The 24,297-nt window shown below is 41.1% G+C and overlaps 1 protein-coding gene across 3 annotated transcripts in view; it reads right to left on the reverse strand.

Annotated features, from left to right (window-relative positions):
- SUSD1 (sushi domain containing 1) overlaps positions 1-24,297 on the reverse strand; it is a 130,058-nt gene that overhangs the window by 80,085 nt on the left and 25,676 nt on the right. For 2 of the 3 annotated variants that reach the window (XM_065947167.1, XM_065947170.1), the window contains exons 4-6: positions 19,505-19,657; positions 18,465-18,644; positions 1,105-1,284 (exon numbers count right to left, since the gene is read on the reverse strand). In XM_065947167.1, the coding sequence (XP_065803239.1) occupies positions 1,105-1,284; positions 18,465-18,644; positions 19,505-19,657 (513 nt within the window). The remainder of the gene's footprint in view (positions 1-1,104; positions 1,285-18,464; positions 18,645-19,504; positions 19,658-24,297) is intronic. The other variant, XM_065947169.1, reaches the window with a different exon arrangement.

The raw sequence follows: 24,297 nt of genomic DNA on the forward strand, positions 1-24,297 counted from the left end.
ATTTGAGGGAATATATCCAAAAGAATTGTGGGCTTCCCAGGTGGCACTAATGGTAAAGAACCGGGCTCCCAAGGCAGGAGACAGAAGAGATGCAGGTTTGATCCCTGGGTTGGGAAGATCCCCTGGAGGAGGGCATGGCAACCCACTTCAATATTCTTACCTGGAGAATCCCATGGACATAGCAGCTGGTGAGCTCCAGTCCATGGGGTCGTAAAGAGTCAGACACAACTGAAGCGACTTAGCCCAGCAGGCACAACCAAAAGAATTCAAATCAAGGTCTCAAAGAGATATTTGTAAGCCCGTACTCAGAGAGGCATTAGTCACAATAATTAAAAGGTAGAAGCAGCACAGCTGTCCATCAACAGATGAATGGATAAGCACAATGCGTATATAAACACAGCAGAATATTATCATTCAGCCAGAAAAAAAAGGAAATACCACCATTGGCAACAACATGGATAAACCCGGAGTACCATGGAAGGATAAATACTAATGGTTTCGCTTATGTGAGGTCAATTAGCCAAACTCATACAGACAGAAAGCAGAATGGTGGTACCAGAAGCTGTGGGGAGTGGGAAAATAGGGAGTTACTCTTTAAAGGTTTTTCAAGATGAAAAAGTTCTGAAGACTGGTTGCACAATGTGAAAATAGTTAACACCAAAAAAGCGTTAAAATGGTAGATTTTATGTTGTGCATATTTTACCACAATTAAAAATAAACATTAAAAACCTCGCTATACATGACACCACCTTTTCTCTGAAAAGCTGTCAACATGTGCTTAATTAGGACTTTCAAGTAAGCCCCCCTGTGAAAATGGTTCATAGAGAAAAGTCTCTCAGCCAACCAAGCAGAAGAGATAGGAGTCACTGTGATTTAAGGTGAGTTGCAAAAGACAGATGCATAATGCTTTCTATCCAAATTATTTTCCCAATCCACCCTTTAAATCTTCAGGGTTTGGCTGACAAACCTAAAGCCAAGTGTCCGCTAGAGTAAATGGCATGGCTAGGTACAGCACACAGAGCAAGCAATCAAAGGCTCCAGGTTCCACACTCCCGCTAGCGATTCACCTCTAGGAGACAGGAGCCCTACAGGATGGGGTTATACCTGAGCAGGACGAGGCACTTGCTCTCCAGGTGCCCTTCTCTGTGCAAACGGAAGTGATCTTTCCTGCAGGGCTCTCAAAGCCCTCCAGACAGACGTACTGAGCCACACTGCCCAGTCTGGAGCTGTGACTCCCCTCTAGGATCGCGTGCTGTACTTCTGGGGGGCGGCCACAGTCGATCTCTGCAATAAGAAGTAGGACGGCATTTGTTACGAACCATGACTTCCATCCCATAATTCACCTTTTAGAAATAAACATTCAGTAATGATAGGTGGAATAAGGAAAGACATTAACCCCATCAAATAATTCAACTGCAGATACTTAAGACTGTTCAGAAGTAAAGAAAATAGAGTTCTCTGAGCTTAATGAAATTTACAAACATGTATATATAAAAAACATTCTAATTATGAGATTATTTATACTATAGAGAACTCCTTGGCCAATGAAAGAATCCATCTCAGGGTTCTTTTAAATACTAAGATTTTTCTGCTATCTTTTACTGTGTATCTTCAGATCATTAACTCCTGAGTAAATAATAATATAACTGTAGTTTTTTTTTTCCAACTGAAGAGTAAACAAAATACATACAAAATCTCTGAACTTTTTAAAGGAAATTAACGGGGGATGTTAATTAACATTCAATATAGATGCACCTTTCAAAGGGAAAAAGTCAGCAACATAGAGGAAGACAATCCTGGATTTATAAAATGAATATGAAATTTCTTCTCTGAAACTCTGACTACTAGAAGACATTGGAAAACTTACACAGAACAATCTGAAGGACAAGGATTATGACATTGCCATTTTAAACCCAGCCAAACTCTACCTCATAGAAGAATAAAAGAGTCACTTTCAGGTATTTTACAATTCTTAAAAAATCTTTGTGTGTACCTTTTCTGGGAAAAAATTCAAAAATAACTTCAACCCAATAACAAAAGTGAATCAGAATAAATACCAAAAGAAAACAGAAAGATGGACCTTTAGAAGAAACGTGAGAATGAAACAAGCAGGATGTACAGATAAGTCTCCATAATCATTTAGGTGTGACATAGAGCTTGATAGACCGAACAGTAAACAGTCAGTCTCTGGTCAGTGCAGATACAAATTCTGAGCAGTTATGGGACCAGAATGAGGTGGTCATTAAATAAAACCTCCAACCCTGACCACCTCTCAATTCCCAGGTTTGCCCACAGAGATTTGTTCCCTTCTCGTACATGTTGGCCCGACACAAGACTTCTTGGCCCTCAGTATATCTTCCCAACATCAGATCTTTCAGCCTGTATACTGGCCCCAAACACTCCAAGATGTGAGTATATTTGTGCGTACATGAGCAACCAACTGAACAGATGGTTACGGTTTCCTAAGACTGCCCAGCCACTGTTGACATCTAAACAGCCAGTTCAAGAGAGGGTTCAGTTACAGCAGGAAATTAGAGGGATCATCGGTGAATAAATTGAGGGTACAGATTTATGTAGGTCTGTGGGCTTCCCTCGGAGAAGGCAGTGGCAACCCATTCCAGTGTTCTTGCCTGGAGAATCCCAGGGACTGGAGCCTGGTGGGCTGCCGTCTATGGGGTCGCACAGGGTCGGACACGACCGAAGCGACTTAGCAGCAGCAGCAGCATGGGCTTTCCTGGTGGCTCAAACGGTAAAGAATCTGCCTGCAGTGCAGGAGGCCCAGGTTCAATCCCTGGGTCAGGAAGATCCCCTGGAGAAGGAATTGGCAACCCACTCCATTATTCTTGCCCAGAGAATTTCATAGACAGAGGAGCCTAGCAGGCTGCAGTTCATGAGACTGCAAAGAGTCAGACATGATTGAGCGACTAACTTTCACTTTCTTTCATCAACCTTGAAGCTGGAATTCTAAACTGCACATTGGAGAGGTTTGGGAGGGAATCTGATAACCAGACCTCTGGATTAGGGGAGAGGCATAGATACTAAGGACTTTCCAGGGGGCACAGTGATAAAGAATCTGCTTGCCAATGCAGGAGATGCAGGAGACATGGGTTCGATCCCTGGGTCAGGAAGATCCCCAGAGGAGGCCATGGCAACCCACTCCAGTGCTCCTGACTGGAAAATCTCATGGACAGGACTTAGCAACTGAGCACAGCACATATATACTAAAAGTATAAACGTATAGAAAAAAATTGACTTTCATCTTGGACATGACCAAGAATAATGGAAGGCATGGTGGCTTTAGTTGAGACTATGAGATTCTTTTTTAACTGACATTAATAGATAAGAAGTCAATAGCTTGGTCTCCAGGGACTCAGGTAGATGCCCAGGAACAGGCAATTTGGACCCAACTCTGTGACTTCTCATCTCAGAGATATTCAAGTTGGACAGTCCCTTGGCAAGAGATATTTAGAGAGGATTAAACACATGGTTCTAAACAACAGCTATACAGTCTGAATCACCTAGGGAGCTTTTGAAAAAAATCACACAATGGAGTGTCTCTCTCTTTCACACACACACACACACCACCATCACCCAGAGCCAACTCTTCTGAATAAGTAGTAGTTTGTTGGGTTCTTGGTATCCACATTTCTACAAAGCTGCAAATCTGATCTGTATGCACACTCACAGGTGAGAACCTAAATTAAACAGTGGTATGAATGGCTACCCCTTGACATCACATGCATCCCAAATGGGCCTCAAGTATCCAACATTACTACTTCACAATCTCTCCATAGCAGAGATTGTTTTCCCCATTTTACAGGTAAAGTGACTTAACATGGTTAAATAAAACATCCAAAGTCACATAGGTAATCGTGTGACGGTTAGAAGCCGAATCCACATCCATCAGATTCCTACAACCACTGCTTCTCGAGAGCAGCTCCATCTTTGAAAACCTATAGTATATGCCCCATTCTATCACCTTTCACCTTGCTCACCTTCTCTCTACTCAAATTACATGCTTCCTCCCTCAAATCTAGCAAAATCCTTCCCAGTGAAGAAACTGCCCCATGACTAATAGAGGGATCCCTTCTTCCTCTGAGCTTTCATGGCCTGTGTTCATTCATTCACTTAGTCATTTATTTATTGAGCACCTAGTATATGTCAGACAGTATGCTATACACTACAGCAGTGAACAACATGGATAAGATCACTCCCCTCAGAGAACTTAGGGAGGGAATAATTAGACAAAAAAAATAATAAACCAACAAGGTAATTGCAGATTGTGGTAAAAGTTAAGTAGGAGGAAAGATAATGTGATAGGATGGGAAAGACTTTTTTTTCCCATTTATTTTTATTAGTTGGAGGCTAATTACTTTACAATGTTGTAGTGGTTTTTGTCATACATTGACATGAATTAGCCATGGATTTACATGTATTCCCCATCCCGATCCCCCCTTCCACCTCCCTCTCCACCCGATTCAGTATACTAACGCATATATATGGAATTTAGAAAGATGGTAAAAAAATAATAATTAAAAATAAATAAATAAATAAAAACTAAAAAATTAAAAAGAAAAAGAAAGATAGTAACGATAACCCTATAGGCAAAACAGGAAAAGAGACACAGATGTACAGAACAGAATTTTGGACTCTGTGGGAGAAGGCAAGGGTGGGATGTTTCGAGAGAACAGCATCGAAACATGTATATTATCTATGGTGAAACAGATCACCAGCCCAAGCTGGATGCATGAGACAAGTGCTCGGGCCTGGTGCACTGGGAAGACTCAGAGGAATCGGGTGGGAAAGACTTTTTACATAGCATGGTCAGGAATGATTTGAGCTCTCTAAGGAGGTAGCACCTGAGTTAGGACTTGAAGGATGAGAATGAGCCTGTCATGTTCAGGACCAGAGGAAGAACATTTCAATCAAGTGAAATAGCCAACGCAAAGACCCTGAGGTGAGAGAGTTCTTCATGTGTTCCACAAAGGGAAATGCAGCCTGTTGGCTGGAACACAGTCAGCAAGGAGAAGGGGCATGAGATGACGGTGCAGAGAAGAGCAGAGACGATCACAGAGGGCCTTAGGGAAGGGCCTTGCAAGCCTTAGGAAAGAGTTCGGAGCTTATGAAAAAGCAGCTGAGCACCATGGAGGGTTTTGAGCAAGGGAATGAGATCGTTTGACTTAGACTTCTAAAAGACCATTTTGACTGTTGGGTAGAGAACAGATGGGAGAACAGGAATAAAAGGAGAGGTGGGGCAGGGTCTATGACCCAGCAATCCCACTGTTGGGCATACACACCAAGGAAACCAGAAGTGAAAGAGACACGTGCACCCCAATGTTGATCACAGCACTGTTTATAATAGCTAGGACATGGAAGCAACCTAGATGCCCATCAGCAGACAAATGGATAAGGAAGCTTTGGTACATATACACCATGGAATATTACTCAGCCATTAAAAAGAATTCATTTGAATCAGTTCTAATGAGATGGATGAAACTGGAGCCCATTATACAGAGTGAAGTAAGCCAGAAATATGGAATTTAAAAAGATGGTAACAATAACCCTATATGCAAGATAGAAAAACAGACACAGATGTATAGAACAGACTTTTGGACTCTGTGGGAGAAGGCGAGGGTGGGATGATCTGAGAGAACAGCATTGAAACATGTATATTATCATGTGTGAAACAGATTGCCAGCCCAGGTTGGATGCATGAGACAAGTGCTCAGGGCTGGTGCACTGGGAGGACCCAGAGGGATGGGATGGGGAGGAAGGTGGGAGGGGGGATCAGGATGGGGAACACATGTAAATCCATGGCTGATTCATGTCAACGTATGGCAAAAACCACTACAATATTGCAAAGTAATTAGCTTCCAACTAATAAAAATAAATGAAAAAAAAATTTTTTTTAAAGTCCAACAGAGAGAGAATGAGGTCTTAGCTGCACTTGAGAGGTGATGATGGAGATGGAGAAAATGGGATGGATTCCAGATATATACAGGAAGCAAAACAAGATTCTTGGTGACAGATTGGATGTGAGAGTGAGGAAAGAAGTAGAAACAAGGATAATTATTTATCTGGATCTTCCTTGGTGGTCCAGTGATTAAGAATTCACCTGCCAATGCAGGGGACATGGGTTCAATCACCCAGTCCAGGAACTAAGATCCCACAAGTCATGGGGCAACTAAGCCTGTGTGCTACAATTACTAAGCCTGTGCTCGAGAGCCTGCATGTCTCAACTCCTGAGTTCTCCAAGAGCAATTTCTGAAGCCCAAGGGCCCTAGAGCCCATGCTCCACAACAAGAGAAGCCACAGCAGTGAGAAGCCAGGGCACCACAGCTAGAGAGTAGCCCTTGCTTCCTGCAACTAGAGAAAGCCTACAGGCCCACAACAAAGACCCAGCACAGCCAAAAATATACTAAATAAATAATTTTTAAAAGAATAATCATTTATCCTGTTCATTTGACCTTTATTTCCTGCTTGAGGATTTAGTGGAGTTCTTTTAATGACTATGTCTTCCCAAATACATGAACAGTTCCTAAAGGACAGAAGCTTTATCTTAACAATCTCTTGCATCCTCACAATGCCTACTTACATGTGTATGTTTTACATAGTAAATAATAAATAGTTGCTCATTGGTAGCTTGCTACTACTTCATCATTGTTCAAGATGCAATAAATATTATTTTGGGGCTTCCTCTGTAGTCCAGTGGTTAAGAATCCACCTGTCAATGCAGGAGACATGGGTTCGATACCTGATCCGGGAACTAAGATTCCACATCCCTCAGGGCAACTAAGCCCATGTGCCACAATTCCTGGAGCCCCCACACCCTAGAGTCCATGCTCCACAGCAAGAGAAGCCCATGCACTGCAGCTGAGAGCAGCCCCCGCTCTCCGCAACTAGAGAAAGCCCGAGCACAGAACGAAGGCTCAGCACAGCCAAAAATAAAAAAAGAAATCTTTTTCTAAATGTTACTTTGATATGACCAGAGCCCCTGAGGAAGGAAACACACATTAGTAAATTCTAAGTACTGCTAACAAGACGGGAACACATCGCCTCTATATTTTTTTACCTAACAGAAGTAACTCACACCTACCAAACACCAAGTAGATGCAAACTGAGAAAAAGGCCCACAAAAACTAGTATCACTTTTGTAACGGTGAATTCTGGGAATGCTTTTTAAACCGCAATAATTTTAATCAAAAATTTTAATAATTTTAATTTTAAAATAGCAAGCACCAAAATCCAACTAAACATAAGGTAGTCTCTTCCATATACACAATATTATTCATTTTTCATGGAAAACCCTACTGCAAGGTAAATGTCTTATTCTCACGTAAGTTACAGATACAAAAATGGAGGTCCAAAGAGGTTAAGTCCCATTCAAAAGTTACTTCACTATTAAAAGACACGGTTTTTGTGATCCTGAAGTCCAGGTTCATTCGATCCACGCAGCCTCACACTGAAGGGGTTCATTCTAGGCATTGACTTTATAGGTTAACCAAAACCTCAGAAGAAAAGTTTGCATGAAAAAGCATTTAAATCAGTCCAGACTGGCTCTATGACAATTTCTTCTGCCCCCATCTTGTCTCCAAGAACTTAACCATAGCAAGAGAGTGGCTGGAAATGGATTTCCCCTGCCACTGTTCTTGCCCTGAAGCTTTCTTGGTTTATTTAACCCTGGGTCTGACCCAGGTCTTATCTGGAACATAAGCCCATCATAGATATTTGCATCATGCTGAGATGGTGGCCACTTCTATTCAGGCCAAATGGGACCCAAGAAAGCCAGTGGCCCCAATTAAGACATATTCAAAAATCAATCCAACAGAAGTTACAATTGATAATAAAACTAGCACTATTACAAGGAAAGAAACCATTTAAAAACAGTTAACATCCAAAGGGAAAAAAAGCTGTACAAATTTTGTGTTGCATATGCATAGGGGTGTTCATTAAAGCACACATATCTCTGGGTAATTATATTGAATCTGCATCAGGAACACAGTCATCTAATTATGAACGTGGCTGGGAATTTTTCCTTAGTATCCTATTATCCGTTATTTTATTCAAATAATCAACTTCAAAATAGGTCTCCCTGGGGGAAAACGTGTTATGCCAGTTTCAAAGATCACATTGATATTGTAACTCTGTTTCATATCTTGAAGGTAAAAATGCTTATCCACCCTGTTACCTTTAATATTCTACCCAAGAAAATCTTCCAAAAAGAAATTAGTTTGATGAAAGGTATAGGCAATTTATGGCATCTAATCAACAACTTACTGTATCAGCAAGTAATGACTTGTTTATTATGACTGTTGTTTATTATACACATCAGCAAATAATGTGATTGATGATAGAAATAACAGTGTAATATAAGGCTTAATTTAAGACTGTTTTAGAGACCAATAAACACCAAGCTGAGAAAGAAAAAAAAAAAAAGACCAATAATGTCCACAAATTGAGGCAGACACCTTGCCAAATGCTGAGGGAACCAGTGATTGACCTATTCTACTTATTAATATTGACTCCCCCCAAAAAAGAAAAACCTTTTTTACTTTTTTCTTCCCAGAAAAATAAATCTTTCTTCTTCCCAGAAAAATAAATCTTTCTTCTTCCCAGAAAAATAAACTACTAAATGAAAAACTCTAGAAAAGGGCAGCTACATGGATGAAAATGAAAGAAAATCACATTCAAGTCAATTTTCACGTTTACCCAACAATAACAAGCCCCTTACTGTGCCTGAGTATCAAATCAGGGACTTGCCAGGTGGCTCTAGAGGTAAAGAACCTGCCTACCAATGCAGGAGACTGAGTCAGGGATTCGATCCCTGGGTGGGAAGATCCCCTGGAGGAGAGCGTGGCAACCCACCCCAGTATTCTTGCCTGGGGAGTCCATGGACTCCAGCTGTGTGGGCTGCTGCTAAGTCACTTCAGCCGTGTCCGACTCTGTGCAACCCCGTCCCTGGGATTCTCCAGGCAAGAACACTGGAGTGGGTTGCCATTTCCTTCTCCAGTGCATAAAAGTGAAAAGTGAAAGTGAAGCCGCTCAGTCAAGTCCGACTCTTAGCGACCCCATGGACTGCAGCCCACCAGGCTCCTCCGTCCATGGGATTTTCCAGGCAAGAGTACTGGAGTGGGGCGCCATTGCCTTCTCCATTTGTGGGCTACAGTCCGTAGCAAAGACTCAGACATGACTGAGCAACTAAGCACGCAGCATGCAGCATCATATCAGAAGCTTTATAACACCTGGAAATTAGTGTAACATGATAGGTTGTAAAGGCCCAAACAGTCTAGGGAGGTGAATGCCAGAGTCTGCACTACATTCACGCTCTAGATCAGATAATTCAGCACTTACACCTATACTCTTCTTTTGTAAAAAATGTTCTCTTCCCCTCTTAACAGTAAGTTCTTTGTGAGCTATGTCTATATCCTATATATTTAGAATATCCCCTATAGTCATGTGAGCTATTAAATTATTATGAGCATTAATTATGGTGAAGTTTAGTGGGTTCCAGCATCTTCCTGTTAACAGTTATCAGCAGTTAGCTCTGATTTTACTGCTCTCTCAGGAGGAGGTGAGCACACTCCACCGTCTTGAACCAGAACACTGGTGAAGTTTATATGTAAGAAATATAAACGTAGGCTTATGACAAAGTTTCACACACTTTATGACATGTTCTGAATCTGGCCAAATATAGTTAATTCAGGATCACTTGGGCATTAAACTACATATATATTTGGTGTTGGGGTTGAAATCCTAACATTGCAATATGAGAAAACTTGAATTCAGAAAATCATATCACAATCATCCAAGGGAAATGGGAGGGTTACATAATTCCATGAAGCACATTCTTACAAGCAGCTTATGAAGTGCTGTCACTGAACTCATTAGTACCAAAAAGTCTACTTGACCTTAAGATGGTAGAAAAAAAAAGAATTACTTTTTACTGGATTTTGTATTCTGAAGTCTCCCATGAACTTTAACCGCAATACTTTTCCTTCAGATCGTATCCACAGACCATTTGGAGGGAAAAGAAAATTTTCCATTTCTCATAAAAACACTTATTGTCAACAAACAGTGTCTAATATGGAAACAGGTAGAATCTGAACACTTCAGAAACATCAGAGGAGGTGATAGGGTAGGTAAAAGCATGAGTGCTGGGAGGAAAATGAAAAAGTTTATCAGTATATTTCTTATAGAGATCTTCCATTTATAGAGGTGAAATGGTTTTTGACGCTTTGAGCTGTATAACGATCTTTTTTCAAGAAATAACACTGAAACTGTTCTGGCTATAAATAGAACACATGAATCAAAAACAAATAAATAAAGTAAAGTGAAAGCTAAAACATTTTAGACCTTCCCATTTTATGGTAGGATGTTTTAGAAAAACCTAGAATTTTTGTTAGAAAAATTAGCAGCCACTCCTGTCTAGATTATGACTCTCATATTCTGATGCCAAACACTTACCCAGGGAGCTACTCTGCATCAAGCACAATGTTAAACACTTTTAATCATTATCTCATTGAAACTTCATAATAACTCTAGGGTGACAATAATTTCTCCTCCTTTAACAGAAGGCAACTGGAGTTTGAAGAAGTTTAGAGGTGGTGATGGAATCACTGAGCAGCTCAGCCAAAACTCACACAAGACTTTCTGATTATAGAGTTCATGTTTCAGCACCCTGAGTCTTATAACCAATGTCATCATTCATTTTGCATACTCAAGTGATGCCAAACATTTGTAGTGGTATGTTTAATGGCATTTACTTGGCAAAAGGATCAGACAAGAGATCTGTTGCAAGCAACCAGTAAGTCAAGACAGTTTTCAAAGATCAGTATGGAGACTTCCCTGGTGATCAATGGTTGAGAGTTCTCCTGCCAACGCAGGGGACACGGGTTCCATCCTTGGTCCGGAAAGATTCCACGTGCTGTGAGGCAGCCAAGCCTGTGTGCCCCAACTACTGAACCTGTGCTCTAGAGCCCTCGAGCTGCAACTACTGAGCCCACACGCCACAAATACTGAAGCCCATGCACCCCAGAGCCTAGGCTCTGCAACAAAAGAAGCCACCTCAATGAGAAGCCTGGTACTGCAATGCAGGGTAACTCCTGCTCGCTGCAACTAGAGAAAGCCTGCAGGCAGCAATGAAGACCCAGTCGTAAATTAATTGATTTTTAAGTTAATTTTTTAATTTAAATAGATTTTAAAAAATTGGCTTCCCTGGTGAATCAGACAGTCAAGAATCCGCCTGCAATGTGGGAGACCTCGGTTCGATCCCTGGGTTGGAAAGATCCCTTGGAGGAGGGGATGGCTACCCACTCTGTATTCTTGTCTGGAGAATTCCATGGACAGAGGAGCCTGGCAGGCTACAGTCCATGAGATCGCAAAGAGTTGAACACGACTGAGTGACAAACTCTACTTTTTAAAAAAATAAATTAAAAAAAAAAAAAGATCAGTATGTAGTGAGGGACCAGAAAATCAGTTTCAAAGGAGCAAAAACTCCCATCACCTGGAACACAGATGCTAAACACAACTAAGTGTGTGACCACGCCCTCCTCCCTTACCCAGGGGGATGATCTCAGTGCTCTTCCCTGCTAAGTCTGGGTGTGGTCCCAGAATCCTCACACACTACTAAAAATTCAGAGACAGCAGTGCAGTGAAACTTGTGTGCCACCGCTCCCCTGAATGCACTCATTTGTATTCCAACTTATGCCAAAGCTTTTTCAAACCCTCCCCAACTGTGTAGATGAGATTGGGCTCCACGAAGAAAATCTTAAAAGATGAAGAGTTGACTCAGCAACAACACACATCCCTCTGGGTGGGTTCACGACCACACTGGGCAGGAAGGTAAGTTTGCCCCAGTGCCCCTCTCCTTCTAGAGCCCTCCAGCCTTTCACCATTGCCTCCCACCTCCAGGGCTCACTAAGGCTTGCTTCTATATGAAATTTGCCTTCTGGAAAGGTGCTTTGGGTTTTCAACATGGTATCTAAGCTGGTGACATAAGGTAAGTCACTTCCTTGCTCTGGTTCTTAATGGGAAGTGATACCCATTATTAGTTGAAAATGGAGTATTTATGAAATGGGAAATAAAGCCAAACTAGTTCCCTAAATGGTTCAGCTGGTAAAGAATCTGCCTCCAATGTGGGAGACCTGGGTTCAATCCCTGGGTTAGGAAGATCCCCTGGAGCAGGGAAAGGTTACCCACTCCAGTATCCTGGCCTGGAGAATTCAATGGACCACGGGCTCATAGTCCATGGGGTTGCAAAGAGTCGGGCATGACTGAGCGACTTTCACTAAAAAAAAAATAACAGTAACCACATCAGAAGACGTTTCTAAAAAGCAAAGAAAGCAGTGTTTAAGGAAAACCTTGTAAACCTTCAAGCTCTGGCTCTGCTGTGAGTAGACTTGAGAAACCATGTCCCACCTTTGTTAGCCGACTCCAGGAAGAAACTCTGCCTCTGCAATCAGCCCACAGTTGTGCCATGCATCCGGGAGGGCCACAGATGTGGGGATGGGGAAAGCAAGAGTCAGCCCCAGAGCCTTGGTTATGGGTCATCAAAGCATCGAAATGTCACGCCAGGGGAGACGCAAGCAAGAAAGTGCAGAAGACAGAGAAAGAAGGTGTGGAATCAGGAAAAGAGGAGATCAGGGTTTCGGCAAGGCTCAGCCACAGGATAAGCTGCGACGCAGTTCAGAAGCCAATTCCGCTATTCCTGCCATCATCTCTGCCACTTTTTGGGGGAGGTTTGGGGTGCTTCCACAGGCCTTAGGTATGCCAGGCACTGTGCCAGGAGCCGGAGAGATGATACTGAAGAAGATGCACGGTTGATGTCCCCCAAGACTGATTTTTCATCACTCTGTCCCGTAAAAATAATAATAAACAACACACTTACATCCTAAGCAAGAGGACGTCAGAGATGACACTTAAGCTGAAACTTGAAAGATGAAAAGGAGCTTGCTGTGCAAAAAGTACATAGCCTCCCTCAATAGATGAATGAAGAAATAAAATGTGGCGTATATGCACAATAGAAAATTATTCAGCCTGAAAAATGAATGACGTTCTTCAAAAGGTACAAACTCCCAGTTATAAAATAAATAAGTACTTGGGATGAAATGTACAAAGTGATAAATTGACACTGCTATACATTACATATGTAAATTGTTTAAAGTAAATCCTAAAAGTTCTCATCACAAGGGAAAAAGTATCATTTTTCTATTTCTTTTTTTTTAATGGAAATATCCAGTGTGTAGCTTTTATGTATTTATTTAGTTGACCTGTGAGATCCTAGTTTTCTGATGAGAGATCAAACCTGGGCCTCTTGCGGTGGTAGTGCAGAGTCCTAACCACTGGACCACCAGGGAATTCCCCTCATTTTCTATTTTTTTTAATGTTGTATCTGTATGTGACAATGAATGGGCACTAAATTCACAGTGATAATCATTTCATGATATGGTGTATGTAAATCAAGTCATTATACTGCACACCTTAAATTTATACAGTGATACATGTTGATTACATCTCAATGAAACTAAAAGGGAAAAAAATGAATAAAGTTTTATACATGCTATAGCATGGATGAACCTTGAAAAGATGATGTTAAGTCAAATAAGCCAGACATAAAAAGACAAGCATTGTATGAGTCCACACATATGAGGTAACTATAATACAAATTCACAGGGACAGAAAGTAGAAGAGAGAGAAGAAGGAATGGGGGGTTCTTCTTAAATGGGTGTAGAGTCTCTGTTTTGGATGATACAAATGGACAGCAGAGATGGTTGCACAACACTGTGAATGCACTTAATGCCACTGAACTGTATATTTATAAATGGCTTATAAACGGCCAAAATGGTGAACTTTATATCATGTGTGGTTTACCACAATAACAATTTTTTAAAGCAGATGGGCAATTATTTCAAGTAGAGAGAAAGGGCCTTGAAGCTGATAAGAGACATACTGGTTGGGGGAGAATATTGGGAGACGTAACCTGTACAGAAACACAAAAGGACCAGAGTCGTGTTGGCTTCCAAATCCGTGGTTATGAAACTACCCTGGTGGTCCAGAGGCTAAGACTCTGCACTCCCAGTACAGGGGGCCTGGGTTCGAGCCCCAGTCAGGGAACTAGATCCTGCATGCCACAACTAAGAACCCATACAGCCAAATAGATAAATTAAATAAATACATTTTTTTAAAACCCATGGTTAGGAGTTAGGATCTTACTCTAGGTGCAGTGGCCACTTCACTGTTTTTGGAGGGGTTTTAAGCAAGAAAAAGCAAACATAGAAGTGGATTCTTAAGGGACTATTCAGATCCAGACACCCTCTGGAGAGAACTCCCAGCCCGAAAGGAAGATAAGGCCCCAAAAGGATGGGAACAAACCTGGATGGTCCCAGAACCCTCAGCTGGTCCACCCACACTGCTGACCACTGTCACTAGACGCTTGCGCAGGAAGCAAGCTACCCAAACGGAAGAATGCAAATGCCAGCTCTCCCTTGACCCACCCCATCTCTCCATCTCAACTCTCTAAGCTTTTACCCATTTTTCTCACATGATACGTAAGAGTTCACTCTTATAGAATAACTTGTGGTGTACCTGGTTTTTCTCCTTCCAGATTCCAGACCTGCCTAGTCACAGGATCTATCAAGCATAGCATCAGATCTGGACTCTGGATTTGTTGCTAATGATTAAATGATTTAACTAATGGTTAAAGTGACTCCCTTATCTTGCTCCTGGCTTGGCTGAATTTTTTAAAACTCAAATTCTTTAAGCGGTCACAACTGGCACCTTTTCTGAAAATTAAAAAAAAAAAAAAAAAGAATAGCAAAATAAAAGCTATGATGAACCTAGACAGCCTATTAAAAAGCAGAGACATCACTTTGCCAACGAAGGTCTGTTCAGTTACCAGTAGTGGTGTACAGGTGTGAGAGTTGGACCAGAATGGTTGAGCACCGAAGAATTGATACTGCAGGACTGTGGTGCTGAGAAGACTCTTGGAAATTCCCCGGACAGCAAGGAGAGCAAATCGGTCAATCCTAAGGGAAATCAACCCTGAATATTTGCTCCCTGCATTGGAAGAGCAGAGTCCTAACCACTGGATCACCAGGGAATTCTTCTGCACCGTTAATGTTTTAATGTATAGCTTTCTGAACTTTTTCATAAGCATGTGTATATATGAAATTTTTCAAAATTAAGGGCATATTATTCATATAAGACTGATGCTGAAGCTCCAATACCTTGGCCACCTGATGTGAAGAGCCGACTCACTGGAAAAGACCCTGATGCTGGGAAAGATGGAGGGCAAGAGGAGAAGGGGGCAACAGAGGATGAAGTGGTTGGATAGCATCACCACCTCGATGGACATGAATTTAGCAAACTCTGGGAGACAGTGAAGGACAGGGAAGCCTGGCGTGCTGCAGTCCATGGGGTGGCAAAGAGTCAGACACGACTTAGAAATTGAACAACAACAAAGGAAAGGCAAGCTAGAGATTGTCTTTTCCAGAGAGATGCTGGAAATGTGTGATGGACGTTTCCACAAATTCTTACCCATTTTGGAAGATGTCATCTTCCCTTCCATCATCCACTTCCGAGGCCCGCTTGAACAGGGAACTTATGTCACGGCCCCCCTCCATCCCCCCTCACCGAAGCAGCAGCAGAGCAGCCAGTGATTGGGAGAAGGCAAACAACAGGATCTGCCAACTGTACCTTCTCTGGGGGAGAAGGTCCGTCATCAGACACACACCCCGCCATCTGGACCACGCAGCTGCTCCTCTCCTAAGTACCTGCTCTTCAGCAACCAAGCTCACAGTTTGCTAGTGTTTTCACTGGAATTCCCAACTCCTGTGGCTTCGTAACGCCCAACTAAAAATACAGCGCCGGCTGGCACAGGGCCCAGATTCTGGAGCCCCAAAGAAGACTGAAGAAGGATAAATGCGAAGGAGTGAGCTCAGAGAGAAGGCACAGCAGGGAGAAGCCAGTGGCCATGTGGTGACACGGGGGAGGGTATCAGCAAGCACAGGGAACAGTTATTACCGGAGGGAAGAAAGAAATGAAGACCTGCTAAGTGACAGTTCTTTGGGGAATGGAACAAGCACTCTTCTCTAAATTAACTTTCTACATTCTCAGTTCAATAATCTGGATGACGACTGATTTTCAAAGTAACACGAATTGTCTTATATGAAGCTTCTTACGTAAATCTCTAGGGAGTTTTTTGACATGCATTATGGCACATTTTAATCTCAGTTCTGTATTTTAATTGATCCACAGAAAGACAATGTGAGAACTAAAATGTACTTTTAGAATTTCTTAACCCCCAGGATGACAATTATCAGAATGCGATTAGAGCCTCAATCACAAATCAGAATATCTAAAGGATTAACTGAGGCAAGCCCAGCACTGAGGTTTCTCAGCTACACAATAAATTCCATGAAAATTACTTTATTTTCTTTTTTCCAAAATGGAAACAACTTTGTTAATTTGTCTAATATGTAAAAAAAAATTCCTTCAATAACATTTTCAGGGTTTGTTTTGTTTTGGCTGCACCCATGGCATGCATGGGGGCGTCGCTGGTGATTCAGACAGTAAAGAATTCACCTGCAAGGTGGGAGACCTGGGTTTGATCCCTAGGTGGGGAAGATCCTCTGGAGGAGGGCATGGCAACCCACTCCAGTATTCTTGCCTGGAGAATCCCCAAGGATAGAGGAGGCTGGAGAGCTACAGTCCATGGGGTTGCAAAGAGTTGTACACGACTGAGTGACTAAACACAGCAGCATGGAATGTAGGAGCCCGGTTTGCCCACCAGGGACCGAACCCGCGCCCCCTGCAGTGGAAGTGCAGAGTCCTGACACTGGATCACCAGGGGATTCCTCTGCACCGTTAATGTTTTAACGTATAGCGTTCTGAACTTTTTCATAAACATGTATTTACGAAACTTTTCAAAATTAAGGGCATATTATTCATATAGTTTGTAATTCAGTAATATACTGTTAATAGACCTATGTCAGTTAACATTCTTTTCAACATATTAGCTACAGAATATTCCATCTCATGTATATGCTATGATTTGACTAATTTCTTTATCGATAGACATTTTAAACTGTCTCCAATATTTCAGTATTATAAACACGAATAACTACAAAAAGTGAGTGTAAAGTGAGTGCCTTACCCTTCTCTCTGCAAATAAATTTGAAATTGATGACTTTTTTAAGAACATGTAAATTACCAAAATGAATATCAAAAAGAATAGGAAACTTAAACAGGACCAGTAATTATTCATTTTTTTTAATATCCCAAGGACCACCTCTTCCCAAGTGCCACATCCAGATGGTTTTCCAGGTGAAATCCTGTTCAAAAATCCTGTTCAAAAATCCTGTTTATTGTATTCCAGAGAATACAGAAAGAAGGAAATGCTTTCACTTTATTTTCTCAAAATTTAGAATAACATTAATAACTATATCACCAAAGATAACATAGAAAAGAAAATAGACCAATGTTACTTATGAATATCAATGCAAGACTTTTAGACACAATTTAGCAAATATAATCCAGACTGAAAGAATAAAACACCAAAGACCCAGAAGAATCCATTCCAGCAACTAGTATTGATCATTATTAGGAAATTTAATAATATAAACCAACATATAACTGGTTTAAAGGAGAAAAGTATACATGATCACCTTAATACATGCTTAAAAGACATGATAAAAATAATACAAATCCCAGTAAAATGGAAATAGATGAATACTTCCTTAATATTATGTATATATAGCCAAAAACTGGTAGAATGATGAAAAGACAAAAGTAGAAAACAAACCAGAAGCCAACACCATCACAAAAACAAGAGTATACCAGAACGATTAAGCATACAACCTCAGAAACCAGAATTTTGAGTTCAAATTTCAGCTCTATCACTAGTTCGATAATCCCAAACAAATTACTTAACTTTTCCATGCCTCAGTTTTTCCATCTGTAAGGTGCGATAATAATAGTACACATTCATAGGGATATTGTAAGGACTGAATGAGTGCTCAGAACAGAACTCAGCACACAGCACTCTATCACTGTACATAAAAACATAACTAGATGTCAGTAACATCAGAAAGCCAAAATCATGAATGATAATGAAATACTCAAACCACTTGCATAAGTCAGGAATAAGGAAATAAGGAATAAGGAAAGAAAATTCAAAGTCAATACTACTAATTAAACTTTTGCTCTGAACACACTAGCTGAGTGGTCAGTTGAGAGAAAAACATGACTATTATAAACATGGCAAAATGAAAGATGGAATTATCATCATTAGCAGACAATATTATTCCTTTAAATACCAAGAGAATCAACTGAAAACCTAGCAGAAACAGTGAGAAATTATTGGATTTATTTCATTCATTCATTATCCCAAAAAGAGATTTAGAGAGAAATAGAAAAACAGTCTCCAGATGCTATAAGCTGGGAAGCTGGACCTTTGAAAAACTCACCTTGGCAATTTAATTTGGGGGACTCCCACGTGCCCACGGCTGTGCAACTTGAAACTGTATCTTCTGAGTCACTGAAGAATCCTTCTTTGCAAGCATAATGAATCTGACTGCCAAGCCTAGAGGTATAATTTCCTATGATATAGCCACCTGGAATCTCAGGAGGGGTCCCACAGTCTATTTCTGAAAATAAATTAATGTCAAACTTGTTACTATAAAAACGTGTATTTTCAAAATACATAATCTCTTTCCATCTTTACTTTATCCTCTCTTCCCTCACATACACACACTCGAGTCATATTTTAAAACAGACTGACTCATTTCTACAAGACTTCCGGGCACGTTTCCAATGAGTGTCTCTATTCTATCGTCTGGTCTTCCACAAGTAACAGCACAAAGCTGAAAGGATCTGGCAATCAGCTCTCACTAATTTACACTAACTAAAGATAAGCCTATGGGCTTCCCTGGTGACTCGGGGGAAAAGAACACACCAGCCAATGCAGGAGACGTGAGTTCGATCCCTGAGTCGGGAAGATCCCCTGAAGAAGGAAATGGTAACCCACTCCAGTATTCTTGTCTGGGAAATGCCAAGGACAGGAGACTGGTGGGCTAGTCAACGGAGTTGCAAAAAAGTCAGACATGACTTAGGGACTAAACAATAACGAAGAGAAGCCTAGCCCAACAAAGTATTAATTTTGTTTTGCACAATATCCTAAAATATATAAGCCTTTATGACATCCTTGGTAACTTTTGAGATGCTGATCCTTACCAGATTAGCTGTGTTTACTATCTAATATAATGGTTAATATCTGGACATCTATTACCTACAAAAATCCCTAAAGTTTTTTTAACTTCAATATAGCCCACTCTATAATGACCGTTATTGAATTTTATAGGTTATAAATATGCAAAACACAGATTCCCACCAACATCCTCAACAGAGACTCATAGACTTAGACTCAGAGCAGCAGAACAACATCAGAGCAGGAGAGTCATCAACAGACTCTCACCTTCGGAGGCTGCATTCTTTGGCAGGAACCCACCTGTGCATGACGTGGCATCTCTGGTCGGATGGAAAGGCTCAGGTCCACCTTTTGGCAAGTATCCATCCATACAGTAGCATTCATAGCTCCCACGAGTGTTCACACACCGTCCTCCATGCCTGCACCGGCTGGAAACCTCACACTCATCTATGTCTTGAGACCCATACAAGAAGAGAGAGCAAACCAGAAAAAGGAGAAAAGGGTTGAACATTGTGACAGCCATTTCTTCTTTGTGGTGGGGAATTTAACTTTTTATTTTGTATTGGGGTAAAGCCAATTATCAGTGTTGCGACAGTTTCAGGTGAACAGAGATGGGACTCGCCCATACATTATACTTGTATCCATTCTCCCCCAAATTCCCCTCCCATCCAGGCTGCCACATAACACTGAGCAGAGTCCCCTGCATTATATGGTAGGCCCTTGCTGATTATCCATTTTAAAAACAGCAGTGTGTACATGTCCAACCCAAACTCCCAAACTAACCCTTTCCCTACCCCCCAGTAACCATAAGATTATTCTCAGTTTGTGGGTCTGTTTTGTAAGTTCATTTATATCAATTTTTTTTAGATTTCACATATACAGGATGTTGTATGATATTTCTCCTTTTCTGTCTGACTTACTTCACTCAGTGTGACAATCTCTAGGTCTACCCATGTTGCTGCAAATGGCATTATTTTGTTCTTTTTAATGGCTAAGTAATATTCCATTGTATATACGTGGCACATCTTCTTTATCCATTCTTCCTGACAGCCACTTTTCACACTCTCCATCTATACGTATAAGTAGATGCATTTGTTTGTAACTGTATCACAAATTTGTTGTACTCCTTAAGAGTTCTTCTCCTGTGTCCTTCATATCATAGGCACCAAGAGGTGCTCAATAAATATTTGTCAATGTGTTCTGAAAAGTTATAAAAGTCAACAACTATTACCAACTCTCTTGACAACCCAACAGAAAGAACCCAAAGAAGTATGCTAAAAAATTCAATTACTATAAAATAAGGCTAACATCAACTTCATGTTAAAATATTTGAAGAACTCCTAATACAAAACAGCTTAGACCAGAGTGAAAAATGTTTCATGAGCATAAGGCAAGAAGAAAAGAAGCTACTTAGAAGGGTCTCACTAATTTTACCAAGATCAAAAGAGCTTAAAGCAGCCTTCAAGAAGGATAAGATATGCTTTTTGGCAGACTTTTCCCTTTGACTGAAGATTGTCAGTGGTAGCAGGTGCAGGAGTGAAAAACACACAATCATTCAGAGGCTGAAAAAAAGAAATCCTTCTGCAAGTTAGCAGTTTTCCCCCTCAGACTTGGCTTAGTGAACAAAATTTAAAGCTTTAGAAACTCCATCAGAGCCACAGACACACCAATTTCACTTAGAGAAAGAAAAGTACCTTAAGTAAAAGTGGACTTTTTCCAGGACATTTGCAAGAACTATCAGAGGGACAGAGGACAGGAGGGACAGTGTGACTGAAGAAAGTCTGGTTGTTCCCAGACTCTGGGATTTCAAAGACCTGTAATTTTGAAGAACTGATATTATTGTTGATGTTGCTGTTGTTGTTCAATTGCTAAGTTCTGTCCAACTCTTTGCAACCCCGTGGACTGCCAGGCTCCTCTGTCTTCCACTATCTCTCAGAGTTTGCTCAAATTCATGTTCGTTGAGGCAATGATGCTATCTAATCATCTCATCCTCTGTTGCCTCCTTCTCTTTTTACCTTCAGTCTTTCCCATCATCAGGGTCTTTTCCAAAGGGTCAGCTTTTTGCATCTGGTGGCCAAAGTACTGGAACATCAGTTCAGCATCAGTCCTTCCAATGAATATTCAGGGTTGATTTTCTTTAGAGTTTACTGGCTTGATCTCCTTGTAGTCCAAGGAACTCTCAAGAGTCTTCTCCAGTACCACAATTAAAAGCATCAATTCTTTAGTACTCAGCCTTTTTTATGGTCCAACTCCCACATCCATACGTGAACTACTTGAAAAACCATAGCTTTGACTAGATGGACCTTTGTTGGCAAAGCAACATCTCTGCTTTTTAAAACATTGTCTAGGTTTGTCATAGCTTTTCTTCCCAGGAGTAAAATTCTTTTAATTTCATGATTGCAGTCACTGTATGCAATAATTTGGGAGCCCAAGAAAATAAAATCTGTCACTGCTTCCACTTTTTCCCCTTCTATTTACCATGAAGTGATGGGACCAGCTACCAAGATCTTAGTTTTTGAATACTGAGTTTTAAGCCAGCTTTTTCACTTTCCTCTTTCACCCTCATCAAGTGGCTCTTTAATTCCTCTTCACTTTGTGCCATTAGAGTTGGTATCATCTGCACATCTAATGTTGTTGATATTTCTCCTGGCAATCTTGGTTCCAGCTTGTGCTTCATCCAGCCTGGCATTTCCATGATGTACTCTGCATAGTAGTTAAACAGCAGGGTGACAATATACAGCCTTCTCATACTCTTTTCCCAATTTTGAAGCAGTCAGTTGTTCCATGGAAGGTTTTAACTGTTGCTTCTTGACCCACATACAAGTTTCTCAGAAGACAGGTAAGGTGGTCTGGTATTCCCATTTCTTTAAGAATTTTCCACAGTTTGTGTGTTCCACACAGTCAGAGGCTTTAGTGTAGTCAATGAAGAAGAAGTAGATATTTTTCTGGAATTCCCTTGTTTTCTCCATGATCCAACAAATGTTGGCAATCTGGTCTCTGGTTCCTCTGCCTTTTCGAAACCAGCTTGTACATCTGGAAATTCTCAGTTCACTGCTGAAGCCTCACTTGAAGGATTTTGAGCATATCCTTGCTAACATATGAAGTAAGTGCAACTGTAGTTTGAACATTCTTTGGCATTGACCTTCCTTGGGACTGGAATGAAAACTGACCTTTTCCAGTCCTGTGGCCATTGCTGAGTTTTCCAAATTTGTTGGCATACTGAGTGTAGCACTTTCACAGCATCATCTTTTAGGATCTGAAATAGCTCATCTGGAATTCTGTCCCCTCCACTAGCTTTGTTCATAGTGATGCTTCCTAACGCCCACTTGACTTGACACTCCAGGATGTCTGGGTCTAGGTGAGTGACCACACCATCATGGTTATCCAGGTCATTGAGATCTTTTTTGTATAGTTCTTCTGTGTTCTTATCACCTCTTCTTAATCTTACCATTTTCGTCCTTTATGATCCCCATCCTTATGCGAAATGTTCCCTTGATGTCTCCAGTTTTCTTAAAGAGATCTCTAGTCTTTCACATTCTATTGTTTTCCTCTATTTCTTTGCATGGTTCCCTTAAGAAGGCCTTCTTATCTCTCCTTGCTGTTCTCTGGAACTCTGAATTCAGTTGGGTATTATCTTCCCCTTTTTCCTCTTCCTTTTGCTTCTCTTCTCTCCTCAGCTATTTGTAAAACCTCCTCAGACAACCACTTTGCCTTCTTGCATTTCTTTTCTTTGACCAATATTCTAATTTTCCAGTAAAGTCTTTTTTTCAAAAAAAAAAAACAACTATTACTTCATTAAAAAAATTTTAAAAAAGAACATTTTAACAATGCCCCCACCCAAAAGGAAGAATATAATCTCAGAATCCTTTCATATTTTTGTTTAGTGGTTTTATTAAAATTCACTATATCCTTTACACTGGTTTGTTTGGTTTGGGGTTTTGGACCAAGGAATACCTACCTCATTGCTAGCTGATTGTTGTCTGGGGAACAGTAATTCATTCAGTTGCCGGAGGAGACCCAAGGGACCAATTCTGATCAACCCACATCTTTGGGAAACTCTGTGGGAAACGGGCTCCAGAGAAGGCCGTCAACAATCCCTCCCCTTCCTTTCTTGCCTCTCCTCCCATCAAGAATGGAATCCGCTTCCCCTCCTCTTGGGCTGGTCTTGAGACTTGCTTTGTCCAACAGAACTTGGCACAAGCGCCACGGTGCCTGCTGTGGGCATGACCTTAGACGATGCTGGCATCCTCTCTCCCTCAGCTGGAATCCAGTGTCCACGCTACAGAAAACCCAGGCTGGGGTGCTTGGGAGGCAGGCCAGTCAGAGCGGCCCTAAAGATGAGATGCCACGTGAAGGAGGACCAAGGTGGCCTGCTTGACAGCTAGAACCAAGGTCCAGGTGGCGACAGGGGTAAAGAATCCACCTACCAACACAGGAGACACAAGAGACATGGATGGAGCTCCTGGAGCAGGAAATGGCAACACACTCCCGTGTTCTTGTCTGGAAAATTCCACGCTGTGGTCAGAGGAGCCTGGAGAGCTACAGTCCATGGGGTCGCAAAGAGTCAGACACAACTGAACACACACACACACCCCAAGGCCCGCGGCGTTGGTGAGAGAGGCCTTCTTTCATCAGCCCAGCCTAGTCCAGCCACCAGCTGAATATGTGCACACAAGTGACAAAACCACCTAGCCACAGAATTGTAGCAAACAATAAATTGTTACATATGTATCCATATATACACATATATACATTACATATATGCATATGTATATACATATACATACATACATATGTTACATATATACATATATAAATTTAAACCACTAAATTTGGGGGGAGTTGTGGGGTGGAAGGAGTAGAGTTACTCAGTAAGAAATAACCAGGACATTCCTGACATAATAAGAGATGCTGAAACCCAAATAAGATACTGTATTAATATTAATTAATAAATAAGATAATTAATAATAAGAAGATACTGTATTAATGAAAAAGGGAATTTCTGAGAGAAAAAAAAATGAAGTCTTGGAAATTAAAAACAAAATACGAATGTCAAAAATAAAAGCTCAATAGAGGCATTGAAAACAAATTCA

The sequence above is a fragment of the Muntiacus reevesi genome, chromosome 10 (assembly GCF_963930625.1).
Source record: "Muntiacus reevesi chromosome 10, mMunRee1.1, whole genome shotgun sequence".
In the NCBI taxonomy this organism is placed as follows: Eukaryota; Metazoa; Chordata; class Mammalia; order Artiodactyla; family Cervidae; genus Muntiacus; species Muntiacus reevesi.